This window comes from Prionailurus viverrinus, chromosome C1 (assembly GCF_022837055.1).
Source record: "Prionailurus viverrinus isolate Anna chromosome C1, UM_Priviv_1.0, whole genome shotgun sequence".
NCBI classification, from domain to species: Eukaryota; Metazoa; Chordata; class Mammalia; order Carnivora; family Felidae; genus Prionailurus; species Prionailurus viverrinus.
In genome coordinates this window covers 38527880-38550746 of record NC_062568.1, presented here as the reverse complement: position 1 = coordinate 38550746, position 22867 = coordinate 38527880, and the positions used below count along the sequence as shown (strand labels likewise).

At 40.3% G+C, this 22867-nt stretch overlaps 1 protein-coding gene across 3 annotated transcripts in view; it reads left to right on the top strand.

Moving 5' to 3' along the window:
- Positions 1 to 14682, top strand: part of MYO1B (myosin IB) — a 190916-nt gene extending 176234 nt beyond the window's left edge. For all 3 annotated transcript variants that reach the window (XM_047870439.1, XM_047870438.1, XM_047870437.1), the window contains 5 exons: positions 1427 to 1533; positions 4548 to 4680; positions 5064 to 5216; positions 7475 to 7602; positions 13371 to 14682. In XM_047870439.1, the coding sequence (XP_047726395.1) occupies positions 1427 to 1533; positions 4548 to 4680; positions 5064 to 5216; positions 7475 to 7602; positions 13371 to 13494 (645 nt within the window). In that variant the 3' untranslated portion in view covers positions 13495 to 14682. The remainder of the gene's footprint in view (positions 1 to 1426; positions 1534 to 4547; positions 4681 to 5063; positions 5217 to 7474; positions 7603 to 13370) is intronic.
- Positions 14683 to 22867: the final 8185 nt, after the last annotated feature.

The following is a 22867-nucleotide window of genomic DNA, read 5'->3' as shown; positions in this document are numbered from 1 at the left end:
CATATTTGTGCGTCGTGAAATCAATTTAATAGATTACTGACCAGCATTTTAAAATGAAGTACAGTAGGATAGAAGACGTCCACATGGCCAACCAACACATGAAAAAATGCTCAATATCACTCATCATCAGGGAAATACAAATCAAAACCACAATGAGATACCACCTTATGCCTGTCAGAACGGCTAACATTAACAACTCAGGCAACAACAGATATTGGCGAGGATGCAGAGAAAGAGGATCTCTTTTGCATTGTTTGTGGGAATGCAAGCTGGTGCAGCCACTCTGGAAAACAGTATGGAGGTTCCTCAAAAAATTAAAAATAGAACTACCCTACGACCCAGCAATTGCACTACTAGGTATTTATCCAAGGGATATAGGTGTGCTGTTTCGAAGGGGTACATGCACCCCCATGTTTCTAGCAGCACTATCAACAATAGCCAAAGTATGGAAAGAGCCCAAATGTCCATCATGGATGAATGGATAAAGAAAATGTGGTCTGTGTGTGTATATATCTATCTATCTATACACACACACACACACACACACACACACACACACACAATGCAGTATTACTCAGCAATCAAAAAGAATGAAATCTTGCCGTTTGCGACTACGTGGATGGAACTGGAGGGTGTTATGCTAAGTGAAATTAGTCAGAGAAAGACAAAAATCATATGACTTCACTCATATGAGGACTTTAAGAGACAAAACAGATGAACCTAAGGGAAGGGAAACAAAAATAATATAAAAACAGGGAGGGGGACAAAACAGAAGAGACTCATAAATATGGAGAACAAACTGAGGGTTGCTGGAGGGGTTGTGGGAGGGGGGATGGGCTAAATGGGTAAGGGGCATTAAGGAATCTACTCCTGAAATCATTGCTTCACTATAGGCTAACTAATTTGGATGTAAATTTAAAAAAATAAAAACTAAAGTTTAAAAAAAAATAATAGAGTACAGGGCATGTTGAAGGAATTGTTTTGTGAAGCTTTTGTGTCAGTTGTCTATGTGTGTGCATGTAAATCAATGTGTGCAATGAGTTGTGATGTACAATGTCATTCTTAGGCTAAGTCTTTGTGAGAAGAGTGTGACAGCCTGAGGCCTAAAGGATGTCGGGGCGGGGGGGGGGAGGGGCTGATGTCATAGTGGGAGGGTCAGTACTCCCAGTAGGGCCCTTGCTAGCAAGGCCCTCGAGTGTTCTGAAGAAGCATCCCAGGTTCCACAATACAGACCGTAGTTTTTATGGCATTTTCTAAGACCAACCTTTTAAAACCCAAAAAGGAAAAATGCTCTTGTTTTTTTAAATGGATATTTTGTACACATTTACTCTTACTCTTCATGTTACTAAATTGGCTTAGCAGATTTAAGAATGAGTAATGACTTATGTAAGTGATATCTTTTTTTTCTCCTTTTCATTTTTCACAGTGTAAAAAATACAGAGACCAATTCACAGACCAGCAAAAGCTGATTTACGAAGAAAAATTAGAAGCCAGTGAACTCTTCAAAGACAAGAAGGCTTTATACCCATCTAGGTATTATGGCTTTGCTTTACCCATAAAAGTCAGTATTTTAAAAGCTCCTCAGATATATTTGTAGGTCACTTCTAGTGGAGTTTATGTCAGTGATACATGAGAGATTTTTAATTCTATGAATTATTTTATGATCAGCCTAACTCTTCCAGACAAAAGCAAATGGCATGTATGGGTTTGCTTAGGTCACTAGATTTCCAGTTGACATCAGTTAATCACTCTCAATTCATACTATGATGAAATATTTGTATTTTATTTTTTTAAAAAATTTTTTTTCAACGTTTTTTATTTATTTTTGGGACAGAGAGAGACAGAGCATGAATGGGGGAGGGGCAGAGAGAGAGGGAGACACAGAATCGGAAACAGGCTCCAGGCTCTGAGCCATCAGCCCAGAGCCAGACGCGGGGCTCGAACTCACAGACCACGAGATCGTGACCTGGCTGAAGTCGGACGCTTAACCGACTGCGCCACCCAGGCGCCCCGAAATATTTGTATTTTAAATAGAAGATAGGAGTTCTGTGTTAAGACTATTTGTACTCTGTACTTAAAGTCAAGTGGTTTTAATCCCTTATTTCCTTTCTTAAAATTAATTGTTAGTGAAAAATATTTTATAATGAAATTCATCTTGGAAAACTAGAAAGAGCAAAATGGCAAGGTAATTATTGTTCTGTTTTCCATAATTTAGAATTGAAGACCTAAAATGAGTATTTTGTAGTTTTATATTCCTTTTTAACCCATTCAGTGGAGAACATCCAGCTTTTCTCCCAAGTTGTATGCTGATTTTAATATGTATTCGACATCAAGAATAAACATGTAATAAACATGGAAATAAAGCTCAGCTCTGTTGAAAAAAGTACACTTAAACACTTTTGAGCAATGGCTTTCATGGCATACTGTAACGAAATGAGATTACATTTGTTGGTTTTATTTCATTGGCATTAGCCTAAACACTTCACTAAATAATTAGAAGTCATCGTTTAAAATACAAATTGTATAGGCTATTAAGATAAATCTTCATTGTAAGTTCTTGTTCGTTTTCCACAGTTTTCAGAGGCCGGCCCAATTTCTGCTGGTAATATACTGTAATCCCCATGCCAGTCTTCTTCCTTGAACCAGCTGGGTCAGGCTCATTTGCATTGTAAAGAAGAGTGAGCTGGTCTGTCACTCTAAGAGTGTTGCGGGAGCACTGCTCTGTGATGGCCTTTGGTCTGCTAACTCCTTGGGCATGACGTTAGTGGCCTGTGCAGTCAGATCGGTCCCTTTATTGTAGGCACCAAGCACTCAATAAAAGAAGCAATATCAGTTGTAAGTTTACCAAGTGAAACCCTTGGTAAAGACCGCTTATCTGAATATTCTTCTGTCTCCCAAGTTCATCATTTCTCTCCAGAATCCCTATCCCTTTCTCATCTGTTTTTAAATAAAAAAGTAAGTTGTACAATTTCAAGCGAAATCTTTAACAACTTTTAGCTTCTTCCAAAGGACGGCCCAGAAATAAAAAGTATATCTGCTGAGTATATTCACATGTATTCCATGTGCTGTGCTTGTATTCTTTGTGTCTTTAGGGACACAGCCTCCTGGGTCAGCTGACCTGGTGACTTGAGATGGTACATACTCCCTGTGAGTCCCACGTAGCATCTTCATCCGAAGTTGTCCAGAGTGCCTGCTAAAGAAAGCACTTTCGAACACGAAAATGGTCCCTGTGCTCTCTCCAGCAACTAATTGATTTAACTTTTTCTTTATATCTTTTTCACTTGTAATCATCTTAATTAACATTCCCTGTGGGTGACGCTTCAGAAACTGAAAGGAGAAAAATGCATTTTTGAAGAAACAAATTCAGAGACTCTTAGCACTTTTTAATTATTAAAAACACATTTGTTGATTCTTCCTTTAAAAACATTAAATGAATAAAGACGCATTTGACTATGAACAGCAAGAAAAAAATATTAACATCAAGCCAGGTCCTCTTTGGGTAGTGTTCTCTGTGCATGCTCCCCCCGGAGCAGTCAGAGGGGTGGGATAATTTAGCCTCCCACCACTGTGTGAAGCAGCGGCCCTTCTGGGTGCCAGCCTGTTATGTGCTGGGAGCCGTGAAACACTGACCACCTACGTGGATTTTTCTTCCCTATTCCTCCACCCACAACACAAGCATTTAAAGTTGTATTTGCAAATTGCCAGAACTTTACAGCTCAGAGTGAAGCCACAGTTTGTTGTTGTTGTTGTTGTTGTTGTTGTTGTTGTTGTTGTGGGGTTTTTTTTGGTGTCTTTGAAGAAGCTGTCCTGCAGGTGTCACCCCACAAACCTTTAAGGGAAATCGACATCCTAGCGCATGATTGTGCGACTTGTAAGATACAGTTTGTTTGAAAGAAAACTGCTCTGCTTCTGAATGGTGACCTTGGCCCCTTCTGTCCGAGTAGGGGCATATCCTAGGAGGAAAGGCCTGATTCTCCTTTCATACGTTGCCTATTTAGAGCCAGAGTTATATGGTAATATTAAGTGCTCTGTAGCTTTCTTCTAAAGCGGTTGCTCTGGATCTGTTCTTCCCAGGCGGCCTATTGATTTTCTGATTCTCTGCAAGAAAATGAAGTTTTTCTTTGAAGCAGCTGATGGTAATGATCTGTGCTCTTTTTTCCCGTTGCCACATGTTGTTTAAAGGCATTAGAAGCCCTTTGTGGGTAGCTGTTAACTTTATATTAACAGATTAGAAGGACTTGCCTTTTCCTTGAGACCATGCACTTGGGCCTTGGCTGTCTTTCTTGTGACAGGTTTCTATCTTGATTGTTCCATGTGATAAGATTTTTATCAAAGTCCTACCTACAAAATGCCATGATGACATCAAAAATGTATTTGAAGTAGGTTTCAGGTTTCATTTCCAACTATTTAGGACATGTGTAAAATGCATAAAATTAACTCTGATGAAGTTATCGCTCTTCAGAATCAGCTAACGTGTTACCTTTCTCCCATAATACTTCCATCTGGAACTGTTTCTAATGTGAGGGGAATTTTTTTTTTCCCTCTAGTGTTGGGCAACCATTCCAAGGAGCTTACCTGGAAATCAACAAGAATCCCAAGTATAAGAAACTCAAAGATGCTATTGAAGAAAAGATTATCATTGCTGAAGTGGTGAACAAAATTAACCGTGCCAATGGGAAGGTAAAATGCTATCCCTGAAGACTTGTAAGAAGTGTTTATCAATTGGGACAGTCATCTTTAGTTTTCTGAATATTCAAATTTGCATTTCATTTTCTCAGCAGAATTCTTATAAAGGAAGATGTTTCCCCTTACCTTTAAGCTTAGGTGGAATTTTGCTTGTTCTCTGAAACTTTCATGATTTAAGATATGTTATTTGTGTTTTTAGTGTGTTCTCAGTTTACATAGGTATGCATGCTGAAAGATACAGAATAAAATGGGCATTTCTGCAAATAACTAATACTTTAAACTCAAGGACCACTGGGGATGTTTTTCATCATTGGTTTTACATCCTTATTTGTTTTGTTTTGTTTTGTTTTGTTTTGTTTTGTTTTGTTTTGTTTTAGAGCACATCCCGGATTTTCCTCTTAACAAATAATAATCTCCTTCTTGCCGATCAAAAGTCCGGGCAGATCAAGTCAGAGGTTCCTTTGGTGGATGTGACCAAAGTATCAATGAGCTCACAGAATGATGGCTTCTTTGCCATCCATCTCAAAGAGGTAAAGGTCCAACTATTGATTTGTTTGAAAGATTTCTGCATTTGTCCAATCTCCGAGGCACTGATTTAAAATTTTCTACATCTGGGGCGCCTGGGTGGCTCAGTCGGTTAGGCATCCAACTTCGGCTAAGGTCATGATCTCATAGCTTGTGAGTTCGAGCTCCACGTCAGGCTCTGTGCTGACAACTCAGAGCCTGGAGCCTGCTTCAGATACTGTGTCTCCTTCTCTCTGCCCCTCCCGCCGCTCGCACTCTGTCTCTGTCTCTCTCTCAAAAATAAAAAAAATAAAAAACAAAAACATTAAAATTTTCTACATGTTATTGATTTGCAGATTTGGGCTATATTCACTCCTATGTAAAATCTCAGGCTTGGCTTTTTAGTGATTGAAATTGACTAGTTGAAATTGAACTGATTAATCACATTTATTGTTCATAGAATTCTGATTTCCCTGAGCAGCTTTTGTTTGCACTCACAGTGATGTGCTTTATTTTGAGAATAATACATGGAAATACCAGGATTTCATTGCTTCCTCCTGTGGTTTTTTTCTGTATACCGCTTGATAAATGCCCGTCCCCTTATTCATCTTTAATTTGTGGTTTTTTAATTAAAGAAGGCAACCGCAATGAAACAACTGCCTCATAACTTTGACCTAAAGACTTTTTAACATTCAGTGCTTTTTTAGCTTAACTAGGACTTCCTGATTTATTTTATTTTATTTTATTTATTTTTGAGAGAGAGAGAGCACAAGTGGGGGAGAGGGAGAGAAAATCCCAAGCAGGCTTCATGCTTAGCGTGAGCCCAGTGTGGGGCTTGATCTCACAACTGTGAGATCAGGACCTGAGCTGAAATGAAGAGTCAGACACTTAACTGACTGAGCCACCTAGGTGCCTTGAGGACTTCCTGATTTGAACGAAGTAGTTAAGAATGTAGCCTCTGGAGTTGGTCTCACCAATTTTACAGTGACCTTGGCTGAGTCATTTAACTTCTGTGTGCCTACCTAATTTTTCTCCTCTTTATGTTTTATTGTATTTATTTTTTTAATGTTTATTTTGAGAGAGAGTACATGTGCACACACGTGTGTGCACATGCGTGAGTGGGGAAGGGACAGAGAGAGAGGGAGAGAGAGAATTCCAAGCAGGCTCCTCTCTGTCAGCGCAAAGCCAAATGCAGGGCTCCATCTCACAAGTCGTGAGATCATGACCTGAGTCGAAATCAAGAGTCCAACTGGGGCACCTGGGTGGCTCAGAGCCCAGAGCCTGCTTCGGATTCTGTGTCTCCTTCTCTCTCTGCCCCTCCCCGGCTCGTGCTGTCTCTCTCTCAAAAATAAACATTAAAAAGACTTTTTTTAGAGAGTCGGACACTTAACCAACAGAGCCACCCAGGCACCCTTTTCTCTTCTTTAAAATGGAGAAAATAATGGCACTAGTTCATAACGTTGTTATAAGGATTCAGTGAGACACTGTGTAAAGTGCTCAGCATAGTGCCTTTCATATAACAAATAGTCACTGAATAAGCAGATGTCGGCGAATATTAATCATATTTAGGGACCTGCATCTAGCTGGTAGTGCACGTAGCTTGCTGTTTCTACACTTAGGAAAGTCCCGTATGCTTCATTCTGCCTCTTTTCCCCACCGTGGATCCTAACTTAAAGGGAGCATATCCAGTCCTAACACAGTGATTCTGAACCTTGATTACACATAATAATGCTGGTGCCCAGGCCATGCCCCCAGTCCCCTCAAACCAGAGTTTCTTGGAATGGGGCACAACCATCCTATTTTGTGTAGCTTAGCTGGAGAGCCACTGCCTTAGGATATTTGTTGGGAGTGTTGTTGTTCTGCTTATGTTTTTAACCAAACCACTGAAGAATTTTTTAAACAGCCCTTTCAGATTGAGTTCTAGGTTAGGTCAGTGCTTCTCAAGCCTGAATGTGCAAACAGATCACTCAGGGATCCTGGTCAGTGGGCCTGCGCTAGGGCCCCAGGTTCTCCTCGTCTAACAAGCTCCCAGGTGTTGTGGAAGGTGCCTGTGGTCTACCTACCAACTTTGGGTAGCGTCAGGTTAGGTAACCTTACTAAAAGTGCCCCGAGCAAGTTTGGAAGAAATACAGCTTTCATCGTTATTGTTTATTTGGAAGAATGGACTCCAGTAACTAATGTTTTTTTAAAGAGCCAGTAAATACGTTTTCAGCCAAGCCTGTAAACATTTACCTCCTAAGCTGCCTTTAATTATGATGGTCTGACTCTTGCTTTGTCCTTTTAGGGCTCTGAAGCAGCTAGTAAAGGAGACTTTCTCTTCAGCAGCGATCACCTTATTGAAATGGCCACAAAGCTGTATCGGACGACTCTCAGCCAAACCAAACAGAAGCTCAGCATCGAAATTTCTGATGAGTATGTTCATAACTGTTTGAATGTGGTGTTTCACTTTCTGCTTTCTTGCTTTAGCCGAGCACTCTAGTCTTACTCATTAATGCAACCACTACCTTTAAGTAGCGAGCGTGCGTCTGGTATTTATTCTAGATGGTGGACGGGTAGTGAATGGTACTGATCAAGTCCTTGCCTTCATGTCCCTGACATCCCGGCGGAAGACACAAATATGCATACATAATAAATAAGTGATATGACTTTGGTTAATGACAAATGCTTGTGGAGAGGGAAAAAAGGCAGGATAAGGCCCAGAGTGTGCTATTTTTGATAGGGAGGTCAGGGAGGCTTGTTTGATACAGTGACATTTGAGTCGAGGCTGAAATCAGTGGAGCAAGCCAGGCAACCATCTTGGGAGGTGCCTTCTAGGGCAGGGAGGCAGCAGGTGCAAAGGCCCTGAGATGGGAATGAACTTAATGGCAGAGTGAAGTGGTAGGACAAGACCCTGAAGAGATAGACAGAGACCCGGCCATGTGCAGCTTGGTAGCTAAGGTAAGAAGTTGAGATTTTACTGAGGTCGATGGAATGCTATTACAAGTTTCAAGCAAGGATGTGGCATGATCTGATTTGTGATTTTCAAAGATTCCTCTGGCTGCAGTGTGGAAAATAGCTCTAGGGAGGCAAAAATGGAAGTGGAGAAAAATTGGGAGCTTCTCTGAGCTGTCTAGGATGATGTGGCTTAGGCTAGGGTGGGAGTGGGAGGTAGTGAGAAGTAGATTCCAAATGTAATTTGAGGGAAAACAAGAGGACTTATTAACAGATTGGACGGCAGGTCTGGGGCCTGAGCCCAAATGGTGGTACCATTTACTGCCACAGATGACGCTTAAGAAAGAAGGGTTTGGGGGTGGCTGGGTGGCTGGGCTGCAATCAAGAGTGCTGTTTTGGATGTATTATATTTGCTATGCCTTTTTCTGACATAGATAGATAGAGAATAAGCATTCCATGTTGACAAGGTTGACTGGTGTGCTAAGACTGCTATATATAAATTTGAAATTTTGCTCTTTTTACTTCACAGTAGGGCTCTAAGGATAGAGACTGATTATTTATATGCAGGTTGGAGCATTCCCCCCACTTATGAAATCTATCGATATGAGCTCATTTGAATGAATTTGAGTTACTGTGCTGATTGATACCTGATTGGTTACTTTACTTTTCAATAGAGTGTTTACTACCTGTTTATATACTTCTTTGCATGTACAGTAAGAAGTCACGGAACCAGATTGCTCAAGAAGTGATTTTATTTTCTAATTAAGATTTTTGCCAGCCTATTCTATTTCAACTCTTTCTAAAAGTCTTTCTAAAATAAACCCATACCTATTCTTGGGGTGCCTGGGTGGCTCAGTCGGTTAAGTGTCGACTTTTGATTTCAGCTCAGGACATGATCTCACGGTTCGTGAGTTTGAGCCCCGTGTTGGGGCAGAGCCCCGATAGTACAGAGCTTGCTTGGGATTCTCTCTCTCTCTGCCCTTCCCCCACTCCTGTTCTCTCTCTCTCTCTCTCTCTCTCTCTCTCTCTCTCAATATAAATAAACTTAAAAAAATAAAATAAAATAAAAAGCAAAATAAATTCATACCCATTCTTATCCCTCTGTAGGCCAAGCTAACTCTCCTTGATGTTTGAGGATGTACAGAACCTTGGGTTCATCATCTGTCCTCATTGTACCCCAACAGTGGTATTTAGATTTGGTGGGAGATTGACCTTTATGTATACTCTACATAGGAAATTGCAGTTTGGACTAAATAGCTTTTCTTGTCATTGGGTCCTTTCTCATTAAACAAAGAATACGTATTAGGAAAAAATATAATGGCTACTTGGGTTCTAGTCAATTAAGATTTTAACCTGTTAGGGCCTATTATAACTTTAAACTCCCTTTAGTTGAAATGTGTTATAACTTGGGATGCAGGGCTTCTGTTTCGGTGGAACTGGTAATCCCCACTCATCCCGGGAAGATTCTGTGGATTCCAGATGCAGGAGCTCCTTGGAATACGGATGAAGCAGCCTTACGGTTGACTCGCTACATTAATGAGGTTGTCTTTACAGAGAAAGTCACATCAGCACCCAGGCCACAAAGGATCGCTACTCTTAAGCATTTCCCAAGCTGGTATTGTAGGAACACAGCCTCTGCTGTGAAGAAAGTAGTGGCTCGTGGAAATGTACAATCTGTCTTTACTACAGGTCTCCCAGATGTGCTGTGTTGTCACACATCATGACTCTCCAGAGGGGCTGGGCAGGATAGCGTGTGCTGTTTCTCATACGTCATCCACCACAGAACCCTCCCGCGGTTCTCACATTGTGTGTGAGGCACACAGTTGTGCAACACTGATGGGGATGGTTTGCTTGTGGGTGGCAGGGACCCTGCCTTGTCACAGAGAGGGGTATGATGTCCTGGATGCGTAAGCTTTCAGTAAACATGCTTGTGGGAGTGAAGGTTTACAGGGTGGCCATGTGAAGAAAACAAAACATTTAGTTGCATCGTAAACCAGTCCAAAACACCTTTCCTTTTCCAATTCCTAATCGTTGTTTGGTTTCATAAAAACAAACAGCTGATGGCATCCTGCAGAGCACCTATGGTCCCCTGCCCAGGCTTCAGGGAGCCACATGGCAGAGCAACGGTCAATGTAGCCTGTTTCATAACCTCTAGAGCTCTTAAGCAAGGATCATACACCTCCTTGGAGCACATTTTAAATTTTAAAAAAATTTTACAAAGTCATGGGCAGGGGTGCCCATGATGTATTTTTTTTGCAGTCCTAAGTGGCTTTAATCCATTTCACTGCCAGCTCTGCAGATTAGTAATTTTTTTTTTAAGTTTATTTATTTTGAGAGAGAGAGAAAGCACACACACAAGTGCAGGAGAGGGAGAGAGAGAGAGAGAAAGAGAGAGAGAGAGTCCCAAACAGGCTCCGCACCATCATTACAGAGCCTGATGCGGGGCTTGAACTCATGAACCGTGAAATCATGACCTGAGCCGAAATCAAGAGTTGGACGCTCAACCGACTGAGCCACCCAGGCGCCCCTCGGCAGATTAGTATTATATCCAGTGTGCAGTTCAATGACCGAAACCTTCCTCAGTGTGTCCTTTTCAGAAGCAGAAGTAATATTTTAATACACCCAGTCTCCTTAGGCATTATGGATAAACTGGCTGTCAGTTTACAAGAGGAGAGTCAGAGTCCTATTTACTCCTTAGAGCAGTTTTAACCTGCTTTGTAATTCCCAGTTCTTATTCCCAAACGGTTCAGTCCATAAATAGATTGCATTTTAAGGACCTTAAATAAAATGTGTAATATTTCTAAACAGTTTCTAAAAACGAAGTCCTAAAGGTATTGAAAAAACCAAAGTGAATTTGTTCTAATTAAACATTTTAAATATGTGTGTGTATGTACATGGGTACACACACATAATATACAAACGTGTAAATCATTCAACATATGCAGTTGTTTGTCTGAATATTTTAAATCAGAACAAATCATCTAAATTCTTTTTGCTGTGACGTTCGAACTGGTATTGATGCTGTGAAAGAATGCATTCAACATTATTGTTTGCTGGAGGGTGATTCTCTGATTACCATGCCCTCACTGTGGGCCATGCTCCAGTTTTCTCTTTTATGAAGTGGAGAGGAATAATATTACTTGCCTATGGGCCACCTGGGTGGCTCAGTCGGTTAAGCGTCTGACTTCAGCTCAAGTCATGATCTCACAGTTCATGAGTTCGAGCCCCGCGTCGGGCTCTGTGCTGACAGAGCCTGCTTCAGACTCTGTGTCTCCCTCTTTCTCTGCCCCTCCCCCAGTCGTGCGTGTCTATCTCTCTCAAAAGTAAATAAGCATTAAAAAAAATTAATAATATTACTTGCCTCATAGGATTATTTTAAAGTTGAGTTAATATATGTAACTTACTAAGAAAAGTATGGTGCATGATGAACATTCAATAAATCTTGCAATCATGCATTGTGAACATGAAGACAGCCAATGCTAAAGTTATTGGGGAAGAGAACTCCCTATACTTTCATTACACTATAAGTGGTCTTTGAAAATTAAAATGTCAAAATATTTGATTTTTTAAATGTGTGTATTGGCATTAAATTCGAAAGGTGCTTTCTTTCTTTGAGGCACATAGATACAAGTATATATGCTGGAGAGATGCGATTTTGGAGCCATAATTCTTTTTGTCAGTACTTTCAAGGTAAAAAGAAATAGACCATTCCAAAGCAGGGAAGTACTATCCTGTTAAAACAATTGATAAATCAGGAGCGTATGTGTCACATTTCACTCCTGTAGACAATGTTTGCAAAACACGGACGGGTTCTGTAGACCTTGACGCTGAGACTAATGTGCATGGAACAGAGCTGTTTTGATGTTTGCCGTTGTCGTGGATCCAGTGAGCATGTGATCTGTCACACGGTTGTTAGAGTGACTCAGCTATATGCCAGCAACTCAGAAAACTGTTCCCTGAGAAACCTATTGCAAATATGGCAACGTTGTACTGACTCTTACGCTGGAGTGACGAGCACTGGCTTTGAGATGGGAAAGCCCGGGTTCTGGTCCAGTCATGCCGCTCTCCTTCCTCCACAGGGATGCCATCCTTGAGGGCAGGGACCTCATTTTGTATGGCCAGGTGTCCCTTGCAGCCCTGAGTCCAGCAGGAATGCAGTACGTTTGTGGTAGGAAGGTGTGACGAATCATCCTGGGGACGAGCACTTGACCCCTAACAGTCTATGAAAGGACAGATTGGAACTAGAATACGGTTTCACATGTTGTACCACATGTACTACTACTGTAGGATAAGAAGTGGCTTTGGGTATGCACTTACAGAGTGTGTAAGTGTTTTGATTATATGTATATGCTATATATGTATATAGTATATATGTAGTTTGTATTAGTAATATATAGTGTATATATATATATATACTATATATATACTATTATATACATACTATATATACTCTACTATATGTAGTATATTATATATATATTTTAATGGACATTAAAAATATAAAGGGAATATCAAACTTGCAATTTTATTATTATTCCATAGGTCACAGCTATTTTGAAATCTACTTACTTAGGGTTAGAAACAACTGTTAGCATAGTGTGTGGATATGACAAAAATTGTTGAGGAAATAATGTCAGTAACCAGTGTTTGGAAATCATAGTCTGGAGTGTCTCTAGACCTCTTTAATGATATTTTTTCATTTAATTTTCTCAATCTGTTGGTAATTCAATAGGAACCTCCCCCACCCCCTGCCAGTTTATGGTCTTACTATGCAAAAATGGAGAAAAATGGGAAAAGAGCAGGTTGGTCTTCATTTGAAACATGGAAATAATTCTTCTTAGCCCTTCTTACCTTACTGGAGTGTGATGAGTTAATGAACTTCACTTTCCTTAGGGGCTAAGTGATGGCTGTTGCAAGTGCTGATGGAAAGAGGCAATACTTGTCAAGGTCAATATCCATTAGGAAACAAAAGCTAGTTGGGGGCACCTGCGTGGCTCAGCCGGTTAAGCATCTGACTTGATTTTGGCTCAGGTCATGAGCTCAAGGTTCGTGGGATCGAGCCCCACATCAAACTCTGCGCTGACAGCTTGTATTCTGTCTCTGCCCCTCCCTACCCCTCTCTTTCTCTCTTTCAAAATACATAAATAAACTTAAAAAAAAAAAAAGAAACAAACAAAAGCTAGTGTTAGTGTCATCATCAGCTGTTGTGTGTATACTTTTCTTTAACCTGCCCTATTCTTTTCTTCCAGGTTCCTGGTTCAGTTCAGACAGGATAAAGTATGTGTGAAGTTTATTCAGGGCAACCAGAAAAATGGGAGCGTCCCAACGTGCAAACGAAAAAACAACCGTCTCCTTGAAGTTGCTGTTCCTTAACTGGCTCCTCCTCTCTGCTTTCACGGACTCGTTTCCCTGTAATAGTGCAATTTTGTTTTGTTTCGTTTCGTTTTGTTTGGGGTTCATTGTATGTTTGGGAATTGCCAAAGGCTAATACTGTTAAGAGTCCCTTGGCAAAATAAAAATATTCGACTAATCAATTTTTAGTATGGGAATAGTTTTAACCCTTAAAATACACAGCGTGTCCTGGCCTGTAACATGTCACACGTGTTTTCTGTTTAGTCATTGTGTTAGATCTGTGTACCTTAAATCAGCATATTACTCATGAATCAGTAATTACGTATAGGAAATGGTCCCAGAAGATAGTGCATTCATTCATCAGATATTTATTGCGTGCCTGCTCTTTGCAAGGCACTGTGCTGGATGCAATGAAAACTTATTGGGAACCCTTTTTTGTTTTTCAGGCCATGGCAGGCTGGCTGCTTTGTGCTAACTTTACTAGGGCTGAGGGAGGTTGAGATGTTGAAACCAAAACAGTAACTGTTGCTGACGAACAGCATTGTTCTGAATCCTGTAGTGTGATCTTTAACAAATATACTACCAGAAGGGCTGGTCCTAGAAAGTAGAAATATATGACTGGGTAAAAAAATGCCTCTCCACGTAGTTTCTATTTGAAAAGAGAAAAACTGACATTTGAACAGGACTTTTAACGTGTTCGGATCTTGTCATTGCTTTTAACACTAAACAACAGAGTCATTCTTATTTCAGAAAAAGTGCAGAAGCAGTCCAAATAAGTCTACAAATAAGATTGTATTTTCCTGTTTCTGGTAAGCAGCATCTATGATCCTATATAGGCTCATATTTGCAGAGTGTTTTCACCCAAGTTCGAGGAAATCCTTTAAACAGATTATACAGTAAAGAGCTGAAAAGCCTTTCAGATAGTGGCAAGCATTCTGTACAACGTGCAATAAACATCCAAGATCTTTTTTGCAAGTTTTATTTATAATATACATTTTGTATGCGAGGTGATTGGTACAGGGTGCATATTTTAGTCAAGGGTCAAAATTGTGTTAATTTGCAGGACTTTTTTTTTTTTTTTCAAATTTACAATAAGGGTTCATTTTGGAAACTACATTTTAAACTTTGGAATCAAATTGTTTCTTATTTGGGAGGATAATGTATATACATTGGTATGTTAAATAATAAAACTGTTCTAATTTGGTGCCATTTCCTGAATCACAACTGTATTTTTGTATCTCGGGCTCTTTTTTCATGTTGTATGTCAGTGTAATATCACATAGAAAGGCTTTACAATTCAAACAGTGTATGTTTTCTGTGTAATTGAATTTCACTTAGCCTTTTATAAACCAGAAACATTCATTGAAAGTATTTGGATGGGGGAGGACTTTCTTTTTAATTTTTGTACTTAAAATGATTGCTCCCATAAAGAAATTCTCAGAAGCCTTTATGTTTATTGGTGCAGGTAGAGGATATCATTATTTTCTCTTAGTCTTCTCCAGCATGTGCCTAAAAGTGGTAGATTCTGAAATAGTTCCTGAAATAAGTGAGTAGAAATTTGGAACTAGAGGGGTGCTTGGGTGGCTCAGTTGGTTAGGCGTCCGACTTCAGCTCAAGTCATGATCTTTCAGTTCATGGGTTCAAGCCCCGCGTCAGGCTCTGTGCTGACAGCTCAGAGCCTGGAGCCTGCTTCAGATTCTGTGTCTTCCTCCCTCTCTGTCCCTCCCCAACTTGGGCTCTGTCTCTGTCTCTCTCAAAAATAAATAAACATTAAAAAAAATTTTTTTAAATAAAAAAAACTGGAACTAGAGAGGGTTTTTTAAAAAATGTTTAGGGGCGCCTGGGTGGCTCAGTCGGTTAAGCGTCCGACTTCACCCGGGTCACGATCTCACAGTCCGTGAGTTCGAGCCCCGCATCAGGCTCTGGGCTGATGGCTCAGAGCCTGGAGCCTGCTTCCGATTCTGTGTCTCCCTCTTTCCCTGCCCTTCCCCCGTTCATGCTCTGTCTCTCTCTGTCTCAAAAATAAATAAACGTTAAAAAAAATAATAAAAAAAAAATTTTTTAAAATGTTTAAAAAATATGTAATACATTCATACTGTTCAACATACAAATAAATGTAAGCAGATATACAATGCAAATTCTCCATCCTGTCACTCAGCCATGTGCTCAGTTACCATCCCCCCCCCCAAGTTAACCATTGTTTTTACTTGCTTTTGCCCTGCTTTATGCATATGCTTCCAAAACAAAATAAAAATACAGATTTTTACCTCTTGCTTTAGTAGACAAAAGCTAATATGCTAGATAGACTTTGTTCTTTACTCTGCCTTTTTTGCTCAGTATTCTTTTTTACTGTGGTACCATTTTCCATTGTATGGATGCATTTCTCAGTCCCCTGCAGATCACTGTTGGGTTGTTTTCCTGAATGGAAATATAAGTCTGGGATGGAGAGGGCGAATATTCCATGGGTCTTACTTGTTAACTTTTCCCAAATAACTTATCTGCAGATTGTTCATTATGAAGATTAGCAATAATAGCAGTTAGCAATAATATATTTTCCAAAGTTCATTTCCAAAAGAGAAGCCATTTGATCTCAAACTTTGTTGTAGATGTTCTGCAAGGATTTAAAAATATCTCTACAAGGTAGTTTTAAATGAGAGTGTTTTTGCATACACATCCATCAGTTCTAGTCTTGTCATCGCAGTAATAAGTTTTGGTCATGAAATTCATTCTAGGTGGGTTGTGACTTGACTTGGAGAAGTTTTTCTGAACTTTAGCAAGAAAGCCTCCTGATGTACCAGGGTGAACTACACATCCTTGGAGTTTCCTAAACTAAGCTCGCCAGCTGGGGAGAGCATCCTTGAAAGGTACAAATTGGAAGCAAGAGTTCTTAATGTTTTCAGTGTATGTAGTGGTGCCTCTTTTTTTTTTTTTTCCATAGGGAGCAAGTGCTAGTGATTATTTCCATAGGGAGATAATTGCTGAGAGCAATTATTTAGAGCTTTTCAGCTCAGCAATAGAGTCTTAAACCCTGGTTTTCAAACGTGAGGTTAGAGTTGGGTCAAAATCACGAGGAAAGCTTGTTTTTAAAACACAACCAAAACAACCATGCAGATTCCTGGGCCATACCCCTTCCCAACTGAATTGGGAATCTCCAGAACAGAGTTTGAAAATAGGCACTTAAAATCTCCAGGCGATTAAGCACATTCAAGTTTGAGAACCACCAAGAAAAATCCTCGAGTTTCTCTGTAGCCGCCCAGCCATCTGTCTTAACAAGTCCTCCGGGAGGTGGTTCCGACATGTGCCCACGTGTATCAGAACTGGCCTAGAGCCTCTCTGTAGCTGCGAGCTGCATTGTTTGCCACACCTGCCGGTGCCTCCCACCCACCCCCAGTGCCTGACTAGATGTTACTGATAAACTGTGGCATTGTTCTGTTATAATGGGTGAGCAACCAATATTTCTTTATCTTTGAATTTCTGTCGCTGTCCTGCAATGGCGGATTAAAGTATTACGGGCACTCCGGATTTCCTCAGTGCCCTGGCCTGGCCACACAGCCCTAACTTGTTTCCAGCCACCACTTACTTGCCCAGCCCCTGGAGTGACTTGTAGGTCTAGACTAAAAGAGGTGCTTGCAAAAGGTAACCAGGTAGTGAGCACCAAAAATCAGACCATGGCAGTTGCCGAGTATTCTTGACCTTGACTTCCACGTGCCACGGGGCAAGAAAGGAACATAGGTAGGAAAGTCACTCTGTAACCGATTGGTTACAGTTTTGTATTTCCCACTCTTGGAATAATAAGTTGGACCCAGCACTCAGACCTAAAGCCTTCAGCTCAAGTTTGAATAGCTTTTCTCCTACCCCAGGGGTTCCGCGGTGTGTCTGTGATCCTAAGGCACCATGGTCGCGAGTTCTGAGAATCATAGGTGCCCCCTCAGGTTTGAGGCTTTGGCAGAAATCTAAGAGGATAAATGGTTTTGTTATGCCATTTCAATTAGTATGCAGAGTGAGAACTCTCAAATTCACGTAATTAAGTATAATTACGGTAATTAGGATATGGTTCAAAATTCTTAGTCTAATAGACAACCGCGTCTTTTTTGTGTGCTATTTTTCATGTAATAAATGAGGTGTTTAGGTTCTAACGTATTCAGATAACGAGCACCCTTTCAAATGGTGTATGTTGCTGGAGAAGGATTTTGAAAACTCCTAATGTGTTTATTAAGTCTTATACAAGCCTTTGTTTTTAAGCTGGGCGTTCTCTGCTAACGACCGACCGCAGCATTCAAATTCACTCAGTTAGGTGCAGGGGACAAAAAGGAAGAGAAGGAAGGACAGTAGTTTTGCACTTCTTTTCCTCCTGGTGGGAAAACACAGCTGTAAGTTTTCATTGTCCATTTGAAGATTTAATGTTGAGGACTTAAGGTTTCATCACTGGAGGGGCTCTTTCTTGGCATCTCCTTGTAAGGAACAAACACTCCATTCCATGCCCTTCACTCTCAGCTTCTGGTCAGCTAACCCTCAGGAAGCCACGGCTTGGACGAGCTGGCACTTGCTTTCTGCTCTTTCCGGCTTCTATTCCAATAGGCACTCAGTAGAAAATTAATTGTTTTTGAGTTGGTTTCCTGCAAATCTTGGAATTGTTTGCCTCATTCTCTTTGGTTTGAAGATCATTTTCAAAATCTGGAGTTCATCACAGCACAGCGTAAACCACAGCCTCTTTCTCGTTAGCTTTTTTTGCCGCCGTGGTGGCCAGATCTCCTCTGCTCCGTTCCGTAAAATTCAACAAAAATCTGACTTTGTAACCAAGGAAAATAGTGTCGGCTTCTCAGCATTTAAGGAGGAAACTGGGAACAGGATTTAATTCTGTATTCACCCAATGGCCTGGCGATACTGAGAGAAAGAAACAGATCAGTCAGTCACCTTATTTCATGTACCTAAAAACATTTTTGCGGGTCTAGTTTTGATATCTAATGGATATACTATATGCATTAATTTTAGATGGATAACAATGATTTGATATATGTGTATATTGTGAAATGATTACTACAATATTCCGTGAACGTCTGTCCCCTCATGTAGTTATTTTTTTCTTTTTCTGGTGATGAGAACTTTTAAGGTTATTCTCTATTTTTTTAAATTTTTTAAATGTTTTTATTTATTTTTGAAACAGAGAGAGAGCATGAGCAGGGGAGGGGCAGAGAGAGAGGGAGACACAGAATCCGAAGCAGGCTCCAGACTCTGAGCCGTCAGCACAGAGCCTGACGCGGGGCTCGAACTCACAAACTGCGAGATCATGACCTGAGCCGAAGTCGGACGCTTAACCGACTGAGCCACCCAGGAGCCCCAAGGTTATTCTCTTTAGATTATTTCACTTAGTTTATACTCCCTCCAACATTCCTTTTCTCATTTCCCCTTTCCTTTCATCCCTTCTCTGACTAATGAGTGGATCTGGCATGTTCTCTACAAATACGTATATATACATTTAATGACCTACACATCAGGAACGTTCACATACCAGAAAAACTGAACACATCCATGTAGTAGCACCCAAAACAAGAAGCCCCTTTGTCCGCCCTAGTCACAGTCCCCCACAGAAGTAACTTTCTCTTGTATTCTAGTATCATATATTAGTTTTGCCCTTTTTGTTAGTTTGGTTTGGGTTTGGTGGTTTTTTTTTTTTTTTCTCCATATAGATGGAATCCTACAGTACATACTCTTCCTTCTGACCTCTTTCATTCAGTATTATAACTGGAATTCATTCACATTGTTGCTTGTAGCTAAAATTTGCTTGGCCTGTGTAATACCTCAGTGTGGGTAGGCTGCAATTTGTAATCGATCTTACTGTAGATGGGCATTTGGCTATGACGGGTAGTGTCCCTGCAGACGTTCTTGTACACATCTTGGCGAGTATCCACCCTCCTGTCTGCGGGGTGGATACCTAGGAATAGAGCTGTGGGGTCACGGGGTAAGCTTCCGTTCACCTTGAGTAGATTGCATCAAACTGACTTTCAAAGGAACTGTAGCAATTAACGCTCCCACCAGCAGTGAGGGGACAGGGGGGCGTGCATTTTCTCTATATCCTTGCCCCACCTAATGTCGTCAGTCTTCTTAATTTTGGTCCCGCTGGTGGATCTTAACTTTAATTCACATTTTCCTGATGACTCATGAACTCAGATACCTTTTCAATATAGGCAATTTGCACGTCATCTTTTGTGAAATACCTATTCAAGTAGTTTGCCTTTTTTTTTTTCCTGTTGGGCTTGTCTTTTCGATTTGTAGCTATATTTTGGATAGGAGACCTCAGGTGTGGGGGTGGCAGGCATCTTTCACAGTCTGTGGTTACCTTTTTACTCTCCTACTAGTATCTTTGGATGAACAGACATTGCATTTTAGCGAAGGCTGGTTTACCAGTTCTTTCCTTTAGGGTCCATACTTTTTCCCATTGAAGAGATATTTGTTTGCTCAAGGTTATGAGGATACTTGTGGTTTCTTTCAGAAGCTTTATTGTTCTGCCTTTCACATTTAGCTCTTTAGTCTACTGGAATTGATTTTTTTTTTTTTTATGATGTAAAGTAGGGAGTGAGGATTCGTTTTTTTTTCCCCCACATGGATAGCCTTAAAAAGACTGCACTGTTTCTAGATTCTCTCTTCCGTTAAATTGATTATCTGTCTCTGTGTTAATCCCAAACCGTGTCAATCATTACAGCTTTGGAACAAGTTGGCATGGTCATTTGGAAGCAAAATTCATAACTCGGAGGTCCTACACTCTTGTGAAAGCAGGGAGTAAAGCATTACAATTAATAAATACACATTCATGTATTTGGAGTAATGATCGTTCGTCAGAGTCCTGGAAATGTGAACATAAAATCAGCCCTTTAGCCACAGGGACTTGGGCATGGGAGTCCCTTAATGGGATCATATGACGAGAATATTAAGTGTTTCCTTGAAGTCAGTTAATGTCTAATTTTACATGATATTTTGGTTTTCCATTGACGTAGCAGTTTCTATCCATATTACTAATTATCCCCATTTTAAGTTTTCCCTAAAATCTTCATAAAATTACTATCTTATATAAATGAACGTATTTCTTTTTGTTTTCAGGTAAAATTGTCTGTTTTCCTTAAATGTGCTTCCTTTGGTGGTGAGAGAATGCCGATGGTTTTTCTAATTCTTTAACTATCTTTTACAACTATTTTTACAGTCTTTACAATGGATTATCTCGTGCAGTGATGACAGTTTATAGATGAAGCCGGATGGAACTAGAAGTCCCCTAGGACCCTCAAACTTTTATTTTTAATTTAAAAAATGTTTCTAAATAATTTCCTAGCAATCACCTAAGCTCTTCTCTCGTGTGCTGTTTGGAGCTAAATTCAGAATGGCCTTTTCTAAAATGATTGCTACAAATTCAGTTTCCTGAAGTGAATATTCTAATTGACAGAAAGGAACACCACTGAAAAGGCATGTAGTAGCATTTTTTTTTTCAGTAGCATTTAAGGCACATGCATCTTCTTAAAAAAATATATATTTATTTACTTATCTATTTAGGAGCATGCATGCATGTAAGTTGGCGAGGGGCATAGAGCCAGGGAGAGAGGGAATCCCAAGAAGGCTCCACACTGTCAGCGCTGAGCTCGATGCAGGGCTCGAACCCACAAACAGTTCGATCGTGACCTGAGCCGAAACCAAAAGTTGGATGCTTAACCAACAGCCACCCAGGTGCCCCCCTGTGTGTGTGTGTGTGTGTGTGTGTGTGTGTGTGTGTGTGTTTCCACGAGGGGCCAACTGTAGACAAAGGAAAACGTGTACTTTTCATGTTATATGCAACAATAATAATTGCCTCGAGAAGGTACAAGTGTGTATAAGTCAAATAGGAAATAATATATACTGAAGGGACACCACAGAGTTGTTGAGGCGTTGTATGGTAGAAAGTAAAAATGTTTCTTCATTTGAAAACCTGAAAGTAGTCCTTCAGCTATAAATTCAACCTTCCTTGTGTATTCAGTAATGTAACATGTGGTGAGACTGCCATTCTAGTGTCTTCTTTTTGTTTTTTTTAAGAAACTATTTCCAGCATGACTATTTATTAAAACTACATATACAGCATATTTATTTGTGATTGAATATGAATGTTATATTTTAAAGATATTGGTCTTTCCCAAGTATACGTTCTTTTTTTTTTTTTTTTAGTGTTTATTTAAACTCCAGTTAGTTAACATATAGTGTATTATTAGTTTCAGGTGAGCAATAAATATAGTGAGATTCCACACTTCCATACAATGCCTGGTGTTCATCACATCAGGTGCCCTCCTTAAATCCTAACTTCTAATAAGGGGCAATGTCATCTTTAAGCAGAGTAACCAAAACTTACTCTCCTTGTTTTAGCCCCTAAAAATGACCTGAAGGTTGAAAACAGCTTTTAGAATAGAAGTTCATAGAATATAACTGTATCTGTTAGATTTGACTCAATACGGTTTTATGCAAATGAAGCTACCTAATACTTTCTGATGGAGGAAAACCAGTAAGTTTCTATTGAGATGACCAACCTGACCATTTTTTTAAATGTTTGTTCATTTTTGAGAGTGTGCAAGTGGGGGAGGGGCAGAGAGAGGGAGCAGAGGATCCGAAGTGGGCACTGTGCTGACAGCGGTGAGCCCAATGCAGGGCTCGAACTCACGGACTGCAAGAATGTAACCTGAGCCAAAGTCTGATACTCAACCGACTGAGCCACCCAGGTGACCCCCCAACCTGACCATTTTTAAGAATCAAATTCAAAAAGGATTTTACAAGTTTAATGTTGCCCAACATACCATGTGCACAGGAGAGGAGAGAAGTTATTCGTATTTTGAGCATTATTTTGTAGAATTTGAGTGACTGTAAACAAAAATGTAGGGGCGCCTGGGTGGCTCAGTTATGCGTCCGACTTTAGCTCAGGTCGTGATCTCACTGTTCATGGGTTGGAGCCACCCCTCGGGCTCTGTGCTGACAGCTCGGAGCCTGGAACCTGCTTCGGATTCTGTGTCTCCCTCTCTCCCCCATCCCGCTCGTGCTCTGTCTCTGTCTCAAAAATAAATAAACGTTTAAAAAAAATTTTTTTAATGTAAAGGAAGATATTCTTAGCTATTTTGGCATTTGTTTCTGTTGGAAAACACCCTCACTTTACTGTAGTTTTGAAAAGGAACGGGCAAAAAGTTCTTATGTCTGGGTATTGTTATGGACAGACTTGGCACGAATTAAGGTAGAGATCCAGAGAACAGCAATAGTTGGAATTTAGTCTTTCTGATGATCATGGGTTGTTTGGTAACAGCTGTCTTTACTTCCTCGCACAATTTGGACTTGGATCTGAAAAAGAAATAGGATCTAGTAACGTTAAATGAAAAGCACTTGGGAGCTGTTGCTGAAA